Source organism: Penaeus monodon, chromosome 16 (assembly GCF_015228065.2).
Source record: "Penaeus monodon isolate SGIC_2016 chromosome 16, NSTDA_Pmon_1, whole genome shotgun sequence".
Classification (NCBI taxonomy): domain Eukaryota; kingdom Metazoa; phylum Arthropoda; class Malacostraca; order Decapoda; family Penaeidae; genus Penaeus; species Penaeus monodon.
The window spans coordinates 17,763,825-17,778,824 of NC_051401.1; the positions used below are offsets into that span (position 1 = coordinate 17,763,825).

The 15,000-nt window shown below is 35.6% G+C and overlaps 1 protein-coding gene across 1 annotated transcript in view; it reads left to right on the top strand.

The window, feature by feature from the left end:
• Nucleotides 1–15,000, top strand: part of LOC119582964 (probable serine incorporator) — a 17,927-nt gene that overhangs the window by 1,247 nt on the left and 1,680 nt on the right. Inside the window, exons 2-14 of the mRNA XM_037931479.1 lie at nt 324–488; nt 577–753; nt 803–960; nt 1,415–1,465; nt 4,149–4,376; nt 4,683–4,767; nt 5,117–5,239; nt 5,547–5,672; nt 6,017–6,049; nt 7,106–7,253; nt 9,938–9,991; nt 14,452–14,651; nt 14,859–15,000. The exon at nt 14,859–15,000 is cut by the window's right edge and continues 1,680 nt beyond it. Of these exons, the coding sequence (XP_037787407.1) occupies nt 324–488; nt 577–753; nt 803–960; nt 1,415–1,465; nt 4,149–4,376; nt 4,683–4,767; nt 5,117–5,239; nt 5,547–5,672; nt 6,017–6,049; nt 7,106–7,253; nt 9,938–9,991; nt 14,452–14,651; nt 14,859–14,942 (1,632 nt within the window). The 3' untranslated portion in view covers nt 14,943–15,000. The remainder of the gene's footprint in view (nt 1–323; nt 489–576; nt 754–802; nt 961–1,414; nt 1,466–4,148; nt 4,377–4,682; nt 4,768–5,116; nt 5,240–5,546; nt 5,673–6,016; nt 6,050–7,105; nt 7,254–9,937; nt 9,992–14,451; nt 14,652–14,858) is intronic.

Sequence of the window (15,000 nt, forward strand, 5' to 3'; positions counted from 1 at the left end):
ATTAACAGTTTAATAATCATTATATCAGTAAGAATAATAAGTATCAATATTAATTTGAAAGAAAAACACATTTTCCCAGAAATTCAAGGAATTGGGAAATCAGGTGCAGTCACTAGGGCCTACTAATAGATTCCTTGGTGACTAAGTATATGTGGAGCCATCTGTTTGCAAAAAAATTAACAAAATGCTACAGGGGACAGAATATAAATCCGTTGTCATGGGGTTAAGCAAAGTTCAAGCATTCATAGTGATATTACATCTTTAGGATGGAGAGAATCAACATTTACTGATATATAAAAGGAAAATATCTTCACCCCCCACAGATGGCCTGCTGCTGTGGCTCCGCTGCCTGTAGTCTCTGCTGTTCAGCTTGTCCATCATGCAAGAACTCAACATCATCACGTCTTATGTATGCTATAATGATGCTACTGGGCACCATTGTAGCTTGCATTATGCTCTCCCCAGGTCTTGAAAGTGCTTTACAAAAGGTAAGATATGTTTTGTTTAAAGAAATATTTTTCTGTTGGTGTGAGAAGGGATATGCATGAAGCCTGTTCTGTGCTGTGTATGCTAAAGAGTTGTTCATTTGTTGAGGAAGTACAGGTCTCAAAGGTAGGTTTGATATTACTCTTTAGCCATGTTTCTTGGGAATCCATGTACACTGCAGCAAAAATTGTACTGAGTGGGGAAGTAATATGTCTTCTGTGCTTCAGATTTTTCCCATGTGTCTCCCAGCACCAAGCACATGACCAAGTATGACATGTAAACTCCAGTTGTCATTGAATTAACCTGTTGATGGCAGGGTGCATATATAAACACACTCCAAATCAGAGCTCAGACACTGGGATACATAAATACATGCATTCTCCTCAATGAACCCACAATTATGTGTTCACTACTGAACATGCGTCAGAAAAATATTCCTATCAATGTCGGTGACTTCTTCAGGTTATTAAGGAGGTATATTTTAGATGAAACCAGTAATGATAATGATATTCATAATTTCCCTAATAATTTAAAGAATGTATTATTACATAAGTTTGGTAAACTTGATAACCTTTTTTCTCTATTATAATGAAAAGATGTTGTCCCCTCTATAAACTGAGTAAATAAGAAAAACTATTCACTGAAGTGCCTAATACATAATTTTAAAAATAGTAAGACACCAAATCATACACAATTATTGAGTCACATACAAAACAAACAAAGGAATAAAAAATAAAAAGGCAAAAAACCCGGGCATGAGGCATAGTGGCCACCCAAAGAAATTATGCTGTCCACCATTTTTCTCATAGTGGTGTGGAGAACAGGTTTATCATAGAATTATTTAAATAGATACTGAAATAATGTTATTTTTAACTTGACTTTTGAGTTCTGAGGGGGTTTTTTTTTAAGCTTTGAAATTTCTCAACAGGTCCTTCTGTGATAGTGGTAAGGAACCACTTCTTGGGGCTGAACTGATGCTGTCAGGTCGACTGCCCCGGGGTATACAGATAATTTTGGGTTTTTGGGGTTCATTTAAAAATGTTTATTTTTTTATCAAAAATACACTTTCTGGGTTTTCTAATATGTATATATGACAAAACCCCAACCCCTTCGATTTTCAGGGGGTGGGGTATCTGGGGTGTACGCTGTGCTTTGATTCGCTGTTTTTTCTTTTTATGGCCCTCTTATGATAGGATTTAAACCCCAAGATCCCCGGCAGGCATTCAAAGGGGAGGTTTTTTTTTGGTTTTCTTCCTTTTATTTTTTATTATTATTTTTGTTAAATAAAATATATATATTTTATATATATAATAATATATATATAAATTTATATATATATATATATATATAGTATATATATATATATATATATATATATATATATATATTATATATGTATATATGTATATGTATATTATATGTATATGTATATGTATATGTATATTATATGTATACTAATATGTAATTTTATATTATATTATAATGAAATATTTTTATATATTTTATATATATTTTTATATATATATATTTTATATATATATAATATAATATATATCTACAAATATATATATAATATATATATATATATATATAAGATATGTAATATATGTATATGTTATATTATTTTAAAATAATGAAATAATATAAAAATTAAAAATAAAATACATCAAATAATATTATATATATATATATTATATATATATATATATATATATATATATAAAATATATATAAAATATATATATATATATACACTTCTTATATGTTTTTTTCTCTCTTTTTTCATCTCTCCTCTTCTCTCTCTCTCTCTCTCTCTCTCTCTCTCTCTCCCCTCTCTCTCTCTCTCTCTCTCTCTCTCTCTCTCTCTCTCTCTCTCTCTCTCCCCCTTTTTCCCTCTCCTGTCTTTTCTCTCTGTCCTCTCTTCCTCTCTCTCTCTTCTCTCTCTTTTTCTCTGTCTTTTTCTCTCTCTTTTTCTCTCTCTCCCCCTCCTCCTTCTTTTTTCCTTCTCTCCTTTTCTCCCCTCCTTATCTCCCTCCCCTTTTTTCTTCCCCCCCTCCATTCCCCCCTCCTCTCCCCCTTCCCCCCCTCCATTCCTCCCCCCTCCCCTCCTTCCTCCCTCCCTCCTTCTCCCCTTTCCTCTTTCCTCCTTTCCTCCTCTCCTCTTTCTTTCTTCTATACCACCACTCCTTATTATATCCTTCACTCTCTTTCTCTCTCTGTTTCTTCTCTTCTCTTTTCTCTTTTTCCTCCGTCTTCTTATCCATCTCTCATTTCTTTGCTCTCGGCTTCCTTTTCTTTCTTCCCTGGTCTTTCTTCTCTCTCTTTCTTTTCCGTCTCTCTTCCCTTCGTTTCTCTCTTTGTGTGTCGTTGTTGTGTTTTTGTTTTTTTGGGTTGTTTTTTTTTCTCTTTTTTCTCTTCTTTCTTTATTTTTCTTTTATGGGGGGTTTTTTTTTAAAAAAAATTTTTTTTTCTTTTTATTTTTTTTTCTTTTATATATTTTTATCTATCTATTTATCATATTTTTTATCTTCTATTCTCTCATATCTCATATTCTTATATCTTATCTTTCTCATCTATATCTATCTCTCTCTATCTTTAATATCTCTATCTTATATATCTACTCTTTTTACATACTTCTACATCTACATCTTACTCTCTCTCTCATCCATCTATATTATATATTCTCCCTTTTATACTTCTTTCTTATACTATCCTCTACATTCCTCCTATCATACCTATCTATATCTACACATATCATCCTATATGCTCCTTTCCTTCCTTCTTTTCCCATTTCCTCTCTCTCTTCTCTCTCTCTCCTCTCTCACTCTTTTCTTTTTAACCCCTCCACCCTTATCATCTCATTTCAACTCTCCTCTCTCGTCCTCATCACTTCTTTCTCTGGGCTTTGCTTTCTCTTTTCTTTCCTCACTCTTCATTTCTGTCTTTGGCTGATCGGTCTTCTCTTTCTTTTCTCCCTGGTCTTTTTTTTTTCTCTTTGCCTTCCTGGCCTCCTTTCTACTCGCTGCTTCCGTGATTGTTCTCTTTTTTTCTCTCTGTGTGTTTTTCTCTCTGCTTTTGTTGTCTTGTGTGTCTGCTGTTGTTTTTCTCTGTGTTTTTGTTATTTTTTTCTTTTTTGGAGAAGAAAGGAGTAGGAAAATTTCTTATTTTATTCTTTTCTTCTTTTCATGTTCTTCTCTGTATCGGTCTCTTCTCTTCTCTCATGCTCTCTACTGTTTTTCTCTGCTTTCAATCCATCTCACTATCTCTCTCTCTCTATTAATATATATATACATATATATATATATATTTATTTTCCCCCCCCCCCCTTCTCTCCTCTCCCCTCTCTCTCTCTCTCTCCTCCCCTCTCCTCTCTCTCTCCTTCTCTCTCTTTTTCTCTCTCCCCTTTCTCCTCTCCTCTCTCTCTCTCTTCTCTCTCTCTCTCTTCCCCCTCCCCCCCTCCCTCCCTCCTTTTCTCCCCTCCTTTTCTCCCTCTCTCCTTCTCTCCCTCCCTCCATTCCTCCCTCCTCTCCCTCATTCCCTCCCTCCATTCCTCCCTCCTCTCCCACCTTCCCCCCCCCCCTTCCCCCCTTTTCCCTTTTTACCCTTCCTTTCTCTCCCTCCCCCCTCTTGTATTTCTTTTAAACCCCACCCACCCTTTTAAGTATCACATTTTCAAAATCCAAGATTTTGGGCCTAATACCCGGTTTCATTGGAGCAATCATTGGAGCGTTCTTCATTCCTCACGGGCAGTTCGGACAAGTGTGGATGTACTTTGGCATGATCGGGGGCTTCCTGTTCATTTTGATCCAGCTGGTACTCATCATCGACTTTGCACACTCCTGGGCCGAGTCCTGGGTCGACCGCTACGAGGAAACTGAGAGCCGTGGATGGTGAGTGTCAGAGGGATATATGTGTGTGTGTGTGTGTGTGTGTGTGTGTGTGTGTGTGTGTGTGTGTGTGTGTGTGTGTGTGTGTGTGTGTGTGGTGTGGTGAGTGTGTGTGTGTGAGAGAGAGAGAGAGAGAGAGAGATTATATAATGGTATATATTTTGTTTGGGGAGGTGTATGTTTTCCCTGTTATAGGGGTAGTTAAAAAATTTTATGAACAATACATCAAGACAGATTTATTAATAGTGTTTAACCAAACGGCACATATTTTTGATTTCTTATTAATTTTCCTATACATTTTCTCATCAGGTATTGTGCTCTGCTGTCCTTCACCTTCCTGCACTACGCCCTGGCCATCACTGCTATTGTTCTCTTCTATGTGTTCTACACTACTGTAAGTATATTTTTTTTTCTCATAGTTTATGTAATTAAAGATTTTTTCTGAGCTGTTCTTATTTCTTACCTTGTGGATTCTTTTAGACTTTTCTTTCTCTTTCGTTCCTTTCTTTTGTAAGAGTATACCCAAATAAAGGTTATATTGGTCATGCAATAGTTCAGAATTGCTATCTGGTGTAGGGTTAATTGTAAAATAAGTGTTAGAAGAAATAAAACAAAGAATTCTTTTTATTATCATTATTATTAATAATGTAATCATCACCATTACCATTATCTTTACTATTACCTCCATCATCATTTTTCTCTTCTTCCTTGTTAATGAGTGGCTTTCTATTTTTTTTCCACAGTATGAAAGCTGCAGCCTCCACAAGTTCTTCATCTCCTTCAACCTGATCTTGTGTGTGATCATCAGCATCATCAGCATCCTTCCCAAGATCCAAGAAGCACAGCCACGATCAGGCCTCCTGCAGGTAGGTCATTACCGGTGCTGGGTCTTCTATATATATATATATATATATATATATATATATATATATATATATATATATATATATATATATATTATTTATTTTTTTTTTTTTTTTTTTTTTGTTTTTTTTTTTTTTTTTCTTTCTTTCTTTTCTTTTCTTTTCTTTTCTTTTCTTTTCTTTTTTTATATATAGAAGAAGAAGAAGAAGAAGTGATGACATTCAAATTTCCTGGTCATTTTTATGTTCTAGACTTCTTCAACAGAGAATGCTGGTTTCAAACATTTATTTCCATCATTTTATATTCCAGGCTTCAGTTATCACCCTGTACACCATGTATCTGACCTGGTCTGCCATGACCAACACCCCAGACAAGGAGTGCAAGCCAAACTGGGTCTCTGTTATTAATGGAAATGAGCCAACACCTGCTCCAGAGGTAAGACTTCAACAGTCAGCATTTGGCAAGGTAGATTGGTCGTCTGTATTAGGAAGATTTCTTCTTTTTTTCCCATAAGATATTAAGAAATTTATTTACTTTCTGACTGTTGTTATTGTTATTGTTCTCCTTCCCTCTTTCTTTCTTCCCTTCTTCTTCTCTCTTCTGTCTTCTTCTTCTTATGCTTTTCTAGATATTTCTAGATATGAAAAGAGTGTTGTCTCAGACCTTTCAGTTTTCCTAAGATTCTCTGTGTCTGAATATTTTATCCTTTTTTCTAATGTTATGAACACCTTTCTGTTGTAACTATAATGATTTTCTACTTTCATGACTGCAATTTCTAGTCTGAGGCACGCTTCAGGCACAGACGTTATTATGTGAGTTTCCAGGCCATGAATTAGCCACAAATTAGCCACTTAATTTGGCTAGGAAGAGCTAGCTAACCCCATTTGCTTGCTTGCCATCTTAATGCATCATCTCTCTCTCTCATTTTATACGTGTGTGTGTGTGTGTGTGTGTGTGTGTTGTGTATATGTGTCTCTCTCTGCTCTCTGTTTGTCTGTCTGTCTGTCTTTTTTTGCCTCACAAACCACCTTCATCCACACACCTACACAACACAACACAACACACACAAACACAACACAACACAACACACACAAACACAACACAACACACACAAACACAACACAACACACACAAACACAACACAACACACACAAACACAACACAACACACACAAACACAACACAACACACACAAACACAACACAACACACACAAACAACACACACACACACACATCACACACACACACACACACAACAACACACACACATACACACACACACACACACACACACACACACCACACACACACACACACACACACAACCACACACACACACACACACACACACAACACACACACACACACACACACACACAACACACACACACACACATACACACGCACGCGTACGCACACAAAATACATACATATTGATAATCCTTACAGACCTTGGTGTTGATCTCAAGGAAGTTGGGTGGAACCCTGAACACATACAAGTGTAAGTACGGCAAACTGCTAGCGTAAGATTTGATGGCTTTGTCTGCCTTTATATGTAATTTTTGTCTCTTCCATGTTTTTACTCTCTTCAGATAAAGAGAGACCGAAGTGTGAGAGTTGTTTTGTTTAGGCTTTTTGCAAGTATGTATGTTTTTTTTTGTTTTTTTTTTTGTTTGTTTGTTTTCAATGATTTATGGTTTTTGTATTTGTTTTTGTTTGTTATTATTATTATTATTATTATTATTATTATTATTATTATTATTGCTGTCATCATATTTTTTCCCCCTGTTATTTATTACTATTACTGTTAATGTTATCATCCATATTATTACCAGTATTATTACTTATAATTTCCCCCATACTTGCAGGGCGAAGAACCCAAATTTGATGGAGAATCAATTGCATCCCTGATCATCTGGTTCTGCTGTGTCCTTTACTCCTCCATGCGCACGGCCTCCAACTCCCAGGCATCGCGGCTGACCATGTCTGACAAGGTGCTCCTCAAGGATGACTCGAGTAAGTGGAGAAATTCTTTGGCAGTCTTCTGGTTATTCTGGAATAGGGCAAGGGTGCCTATTGATGATAATGTTTGAAGTTGTGCATATGAAACAGTCAGACTTACAAGGAGGCACTCATGTGCACGCACATGCACACACTCACGCACACTCACACACGCTTTCACGCAAAAACACACACCACACACACACACACACACACACACACACACACACACACACACACACACACACACAACACACCCACCAAACACACACACACATACAACACACCACACACACACACACACATATTTATAATATAAACCTTATATATATTGATTATGAAGTGCCATGTTATGACTGCTGAGGTAATATTTATACCATGTTATGATTTTTTTTTCTTAATAGGTTTTGAATGTTTGTTTTCCATTTAGTATTTTTATCCTTATTATTATTAGTTTATGATTCCCATTGCTTTTAGAAACCTTGTATCCCTGTTACTGATGTCCAGGTCATTACATGACATCCAACAGTTCTTTTCTTCTCTGGTCATAGCACAAAGAAATAAGTGGATTGATAGTCTTTGCTGTAAAAATATCAATTTAGATCATTTACTGATTAAGTAAAACTAAATGAAAATGTAACATAAGAGTAAGGTTAAATTTTGTCAGTGGAACTGAATCTCTGTGAATATTGACCATGAAAGTGCATATGAGGTTTTAGAACCAAGAAATGTTGATCATATTGTGCTTCAGTTTTATGAATATGTATTATTCTCTAGATTTTTTTTTCTTCTTTTTTTGCCCAGAATTATGAGTAATAATTCTTTTGAAATTACCATCCTTTCCATTCTTTTGTTGACCACAAGGAAACCAGTCCTGGACCACAGGTTAAGACATTATTTTCTAACTGTATATTCCTATCACAAACACTTTATATCCATTTTCAGAAATTACATAGAAATTGTGGCATGCATTGGCATATATCACTATTTAGAATTCAAATTTTTTTCATTATTAATTGGCTTGTATGCGCTCTTTGTGCATGTTCACTTTGCAGTAGTTTGTGTATGTGTTACCCTGTGTAAATGTATGGAAATTGATTTCATGTTTTATAGTTAGAGTGAGTAGAGAGAAACATTGATGCGTATGGCAGATTTATAGGAAAATTTATTAGTCTCTTCCGACTTTTGCATTTTAAAATTTTCTTACTATTATTGAGATTCTAACACCAAGCTGACAAATTAGAATAAGCCCCTTATCATATTTTGAAGTATTTTTTAAAGGAGATTACACATGGAAAAGAGAGATGATTGTCTTACAGTAATCATGATAGTTAGTGTCTTTGAAAAGACGGTTTTGTGTGCTTTTTGAGATCTATAGAGATTGTCTTAATAGATTGGCCAGATCCAGTAGATGCACTGAGATGTGTTTGGCTTAAAAAGAGTCTTCTACATGCACAGAAACATCCAACTTTTTTATTATATTGCAGTGGGATCAACAAATGCAGAAATGTGCAACAAATGCATAATTACTAAGCATTTGTTTATTGTGTCTGCTTTTGGCCAGAACCTTTTTTTTTATGAAATTTGAAAACCCCAAATTTTAAAGTAACCAGTCCATGTAATAGACAGTTGCCGTAATATTACCATTATTGTTGATTCCCACAGGCACTTGTGAAAGTGCAGATTACATGGAAAATATAGCTAAGAACTAAAAGGTTGACAGTGATACAAATAGTGTATATAAATGTTTTTGGAAGTAGCAAGAAAACATCAAGTATAATTTTTCTACTATTAGCAAAATTATTAGATATCTTTAATTGTATATAAAAGTGTACACAACTTTAGTGTAAGAAGGTTATATTGTTTGTTAAATACTCTTTGTTTTGATATGATTTTAGAATTATATGCTTGATTTTTTGCTTTTCTTTTTCTTCTCTTCTCTTCTCTTTTCTTTTTCTTCTCTTCTCTTTTCTCTTCTCTCTCTTCTCTTCTCTTCTCTTCTCTTCTCTTCTCTTCTCTTCTCTTCTCTTCTCTTCTCTCCTCTCTTCTCTTCTCTTCTCTTCTCTTCTCTTCTCTTCTCTACTCTCCTCTTTTCTCTTTTCCTTTTCCTTTTCCTTTTCCTTTTCCTTTCTTTCCTTCCCTTCTTCCTTGTATGAGGCATCATTATTGTCTGATTTAGAAAAGCGTAAAACACTCTATGACTATTTATTTGTCCTTAGTGATGATAATTGATCAGTGGATCACAAGTAGTTAGATCTTGCGAAATCATAATTAAATGCTTTAGGGATGTCGGTTATTTTCTTTTCTTCTTCTATCAATCTATCTATCATTTGCATAATACCAGAAGGATTTTTATTTAGAGCTTGACAATGGTATTTTACTAATATATCTTCCTTTTTTTTATCTTTTCTTTTCTTTTCTTTTACAGTTTTTTATTTAGGATTGGTGACTTACAGTAGGAGAACAAAATTTAGTGTAGTTTATGATCTTTTGCATTTCCATTAGGTTTAGTTTCAGCTTCAATGATAGTTGAGTAAGCCTACCAAAAGACAAAAAAAAATTTAATGATATGAAGAATTCATAATTCCTCTGTTTTTTGTTATGTAGAGGAATGTACATAGCCCATATTTGTTTCTTCATTTACCATTAATACCATAAGAGATACTGACAAAGGCGGTTCCTAACTACCTAACATGCAGCTGCCCGTAGGAGCCTGGGCGACATTCCCCTCGTGTCCAACGAGGTGTTGCAAGGTAAAAAGTAAATAAACACATAGCACACTCTGCATGCCTTAACTAATCCAGAGAAACTGCCAGGCTGAATGTTTAATAATTTAGAGGCATTTTTAAATGAGCAAAATTTTTTTTGGCTACTTGGCTATTTCACACAGGAATTTGTTTGTATTTATGTCCATTTTTACAGTAGAGCTGTGTATGTATAGTTGGTGTGACATATATAAAGTAGCAGATTGGTTGGATACTCAGAATCAGTGGCTAATGTTAATGCTTTTTGTTTTCTTTTCTTTTTTTCTTGTATCTTTTTATTTTATTTGTTTTCTTTTGTTGACCTTGTAAAAGTAAGGATGATAGGATAGTTTGATATATTCTGTATATGTGTGTGTGTGTGAGTGTGTGTGTGTGTGTGTGTGTATATATTATATATATATATATATATATATATATATATATATATATATATATATATATATATATATATATATATATATATATATATATATATATATATATATATATATATATATATTATATATATATATATATATATATATATATATATATATATATATATATATATATATATATATATATATATATATATATAGATATTGGGTCGATAGAAAGGAATGATAGAATGGACATACAGAGTCATGAAAGTTGTCTGCAAAATTAAACTTGGTTGTTTAAAATAAAAAGCCTGAAGAATCCTGGTCTAGAATATCTGTATTGAAAGCAAAACAGTTTAGAATTCTCTCTCTCTCTCTCTCTCTCTCTCTCTCTCTCTCTCTTCTCTCTCTCTTTCTTTTCTCTCTCTTTCTTTTTCTCTCTCTTTTCTCTCTCTCTTCTTTCTCTCTCTCTTTTCTTTCTTTCTCTCTTCTCTTTCTCTCTCTCTTTTCTTTCTCTCTCTCTTCTTTCTCTCTCTCTCTCTCTCTCTCTCTCTCCTCTCTCTCCTCCTCTTCTCTCTTCTCTCTCTCTCTTCCTTTCTTTTCTTCTCTCTTAGATCTCTCTAAAATCAACTCTCTCTTTTCTCTTATTCTCATCTCTCTTACTTTCTTCTTTTCTCTTATTTTGGTTGGGCAATCTTGTATCGTAGATATTCTTGGTACTGTCTCTCTACTCATCTAACTGTCCTGCTTGTCTAGCATGAGAGGAAGTATTGCATTTGAGTCTGGTATATTATCGTTGTTTACTAGCAGTAAGGGACTAATCTTTGAAATGTGTGCTTGTTGTGTGAGTGTGTAGATTTAGTGTTAATACGTCATTGTACTAAGTAAGGGAATCTTTGGAAGCATCTTTATGAGTACTGCTGAACAAAGACATACCAGCACCACAGACACACCAAGCACTAAACACACACCACACAACAACACACAACACACACACACAACACACACCACACACACCACACACCACACACACATGCACACACACACACACATGCACACACACACCCCACACATGCACACACACACCACACACATGCACACACACACACACACAAAACAACACACACACACACATCACACACACCACACACACACCACACACACACACACACACACACACACACACACACACACACACACACACACACACACACACACACACACACACACAGACACACACATTCTCCCCCCTCCCCCATGTTATAGTGGCCATTATCTATTAAAAAAAAAAACGATAGACCTGTCTCTGTAGTTTTATGAGATTTAATGATTAAAAATTTATCCAGTTTGTTTCTTTGTATTTATGCATTATTATGAGGCATATGAAAAGTGAAATATATGTGTATATGAAAATGATGATGATATTGGCAGTGATGATGAAGGGGAAACATCCTGGTTGGTGTGATATACGTAGGGAAATTGTTGCAGTGTTTTGAAGCAATTTGTTGATAAATTGAAGAGAAATGAAGGGAAGATGAGTTAATGAGCAATAAGAAAAAAATGATAAATTAAGAAAAGTCAACCAGAAAATTTAGATTCTGAAAAATTACCAAAAAAATGTCAGTGAATTTGCAGGATATCCGAAAGTCACACTCAGAGCACGGAATAGTAAAGTTCTTGGGAAACGTTGCTTATACACTTTCTAAACGGTGGATGCCAATAGAATGAAATGCTTGAGACTGATTACTTTGTGCTGGTGGTCTTATAATGAAAGGTACTATCATCTAAGTAAGATTTTGCCCTTAGCACTTAACCCAGTGCCACCAGGAAAATGCGATTGTTTTGTGAAATGTTATTACACAGAGATGGCTCCACGAGTGCTCATCCAACTTGGAGTCAATTTGTAGTCTATGTGCCATCACTTAGTTTTCCTCTTCCTTGAGTTTGTTTTCTTCTTCTTCCTCTTCTTTTAATTCTATTAACCCTTCACTGCTGGGTGGCATGTACATGCATCCCTTGGCATGCCTGGACTATATCCTGGGTGGCATATGTATACATGCAAATACACAGTCCCGTTTTCTGGGGGCATGTATGATCATGCCATGCATGCTATGGTGCCAACACGATCGCCCAGCAGTGGGGTCTGAGCCACTACAAATACAGCCCAGGAGGGTGGGCTTTTGCATCGGGAAACTAACCGGCGGCAGTGGATTAACATTAATGCTTGTATTATTAGTATTGACATGAATATTTCAGAAATTCAAGACAAAGGATTAACTTGTGGAGCCATTTATGTGTAGATACAATTAATAAACCAAACTGTGGGCTTGGCATGTCCATCCATGGTTGCCATCTGTGGCAGTATTGGGTTAAGATCATAAGTTTTTTTGAGGGTCATCACTGCTTGGCTTTATTTTTGCATGGATCATCACACATTTCACAATTGTTGGTTTTCCCTTTCTTGAACATTCTATGATGTTGAATATTAAACTAATACAATTTCAACTGAATATATATTTGTACACTTCCTGTTTCTAGTTACTAAAGATTAACTGTTGTGTCTTTGTTAATCCAAAGCTGCCAGGAAAATGTAGTGTTCACTATAGTATTGTTTTATGAAATATCTACACATAGATGACTATACCATTGCATACTCATAAAGGAAAAAATTGGTGGACTTTGTGACCTCACCTGATTTCACCTTTCCTTGTTTTCTTGTTTTTTTATTTTTATTTTTATTTGTTTTTGTTTTTTATGCTAATGCTATCAATATCAATGTTGTTGTTATTGTTGAAGACATTATAATTATTACAGTGTTATTGACATTTACTATTAACAAAATCAGATAAAAGAAAATATATATGAAAATCAAGTAAAAGAACAGTTGAGATAGGTAGTAGTACTACTAATAGGCTCATTGGTTGCTAACCAGTGGAGCTGTCTCCAGTGACATCGGGTTAACATGGACATTATGTTTACCATTAACCCATTATTCCCGGTTATCAAAAATCTCTAAGAGCAATTAAACTCTGGTGATATCTGGCAGTGGCCCGACAGTGGGCGCGGGAGTCCGCTGAGTTAAGCCGAACGTCCCGTTCCACATGCTCGGGCGTGTTGCTGTGCATTTGAGCTGAACCTGCCAACCATGCGGTTCGCTATGACATCCTAGCATGTCACCCGGCAAGAATGGGTTAACCCATTCGTGATGAAATGGCAGACCGTCCCTCACAATAGGATGGTATTGTCATGTCAAGCCTGCTCCAATTTGTGAGTGCTAAACATTTGTGCACTTTTTACCTTTGGTTCCTAGAGGAGTAAGTCCTTCAAAAGTAGGCTTGGGGATAGTTTTCTAGCCTCATTATCTAAGAATTGTTTATGCTGGATTCAGGAGCATTGAGAGCAGGGTAATTTTATTATTCCCATGCTTCTAATTTTTCCCTCAAGCAGCTGCTTTAACAGGGACCACATGGTTCAATATAGTTCCAATGACTCATACCTTGAGTGAGTTAAAGGACATGCCATCTTGTGAACTGACGTAGATGCAGTATATCATCCACTCTAATTCATTTTGTACAAAAGACTGAGTTTGAAATCAACAGAAACATTACAAGACTTGAAAATTTCACAGTCATTTTTCTGTATTTCATGGAAGTATTTATACAGTTTCTGTGCATCAAATACGTCTTCACCTGAGCATACCTGAATATCGGATAAATGTCCCTTATTGGTTAAGCCTGTGTCTTCCCTGCAATATATTGTTGTATTTCAGTAATGATGGGTAAATATACAGAAGTGAAAAAAAACATAAGACATGTAGAGGAGGGATAGGTGATAGCAGTGATTTCATAATATAGATTTAAGACTGAGAGGACATTGATTTCCATTTACAGAGTGTGTATTTGCATATGTAAATATTTCATCTGAAATTTCACAGGCACACACTCACAAAATTCAAAACGAGGACTAGAAATGTCAGCTGCAAAAAAAATGTGTATATGTATATATATTTGTACTCTGAACTCAAAATATTCCCCAGGTGCACCCTTCCTGTTCAAAAATTATTTTTTTTCCTTTTTGCTTTCATTGTAGGCGCTTCAGGAGACCCAGAATCAGGTGAGGGCCACCATGTATGGGACAATGAGGAGGAGGGAGTAGCTTACTCCTGGTCATTCTTCCACATCATGTTTGGCCTTGCCACACTCTACGTCATGATGACACTCACCAACTGGTTCACACCCAACTCCGACCTCACCACACTCTCCAGTAACATGGCTGCTGTCTGGGTTAAGGTAAGTTACTTTGCTTGGCATCAGTGTTTGTTTGTTAGGGAAATACTTATGACATGCTAAATATCAGATATGCAAACAGAAGAATTTCACAAATGTTACACCAGCAAACAAACACATTCATGCTCTTACCCTTTGGTTTTAGTTTTGCACCAAATGTTCTCAATGAACCAATTTTAACACTTACATGATATTCCTTTTCCAATACAGATTGTATCCAGCTGGATCTGCCTCCTTCTGTACGGATGGACCCTGATTGCACCCGCAGTCCTCACCAACAGGGACTTCAGCTAAATACCACTTAGCTCAAGCAGTAGAGGGAGAAAGATCCCATTTTTTGCAAAGCCTCTGA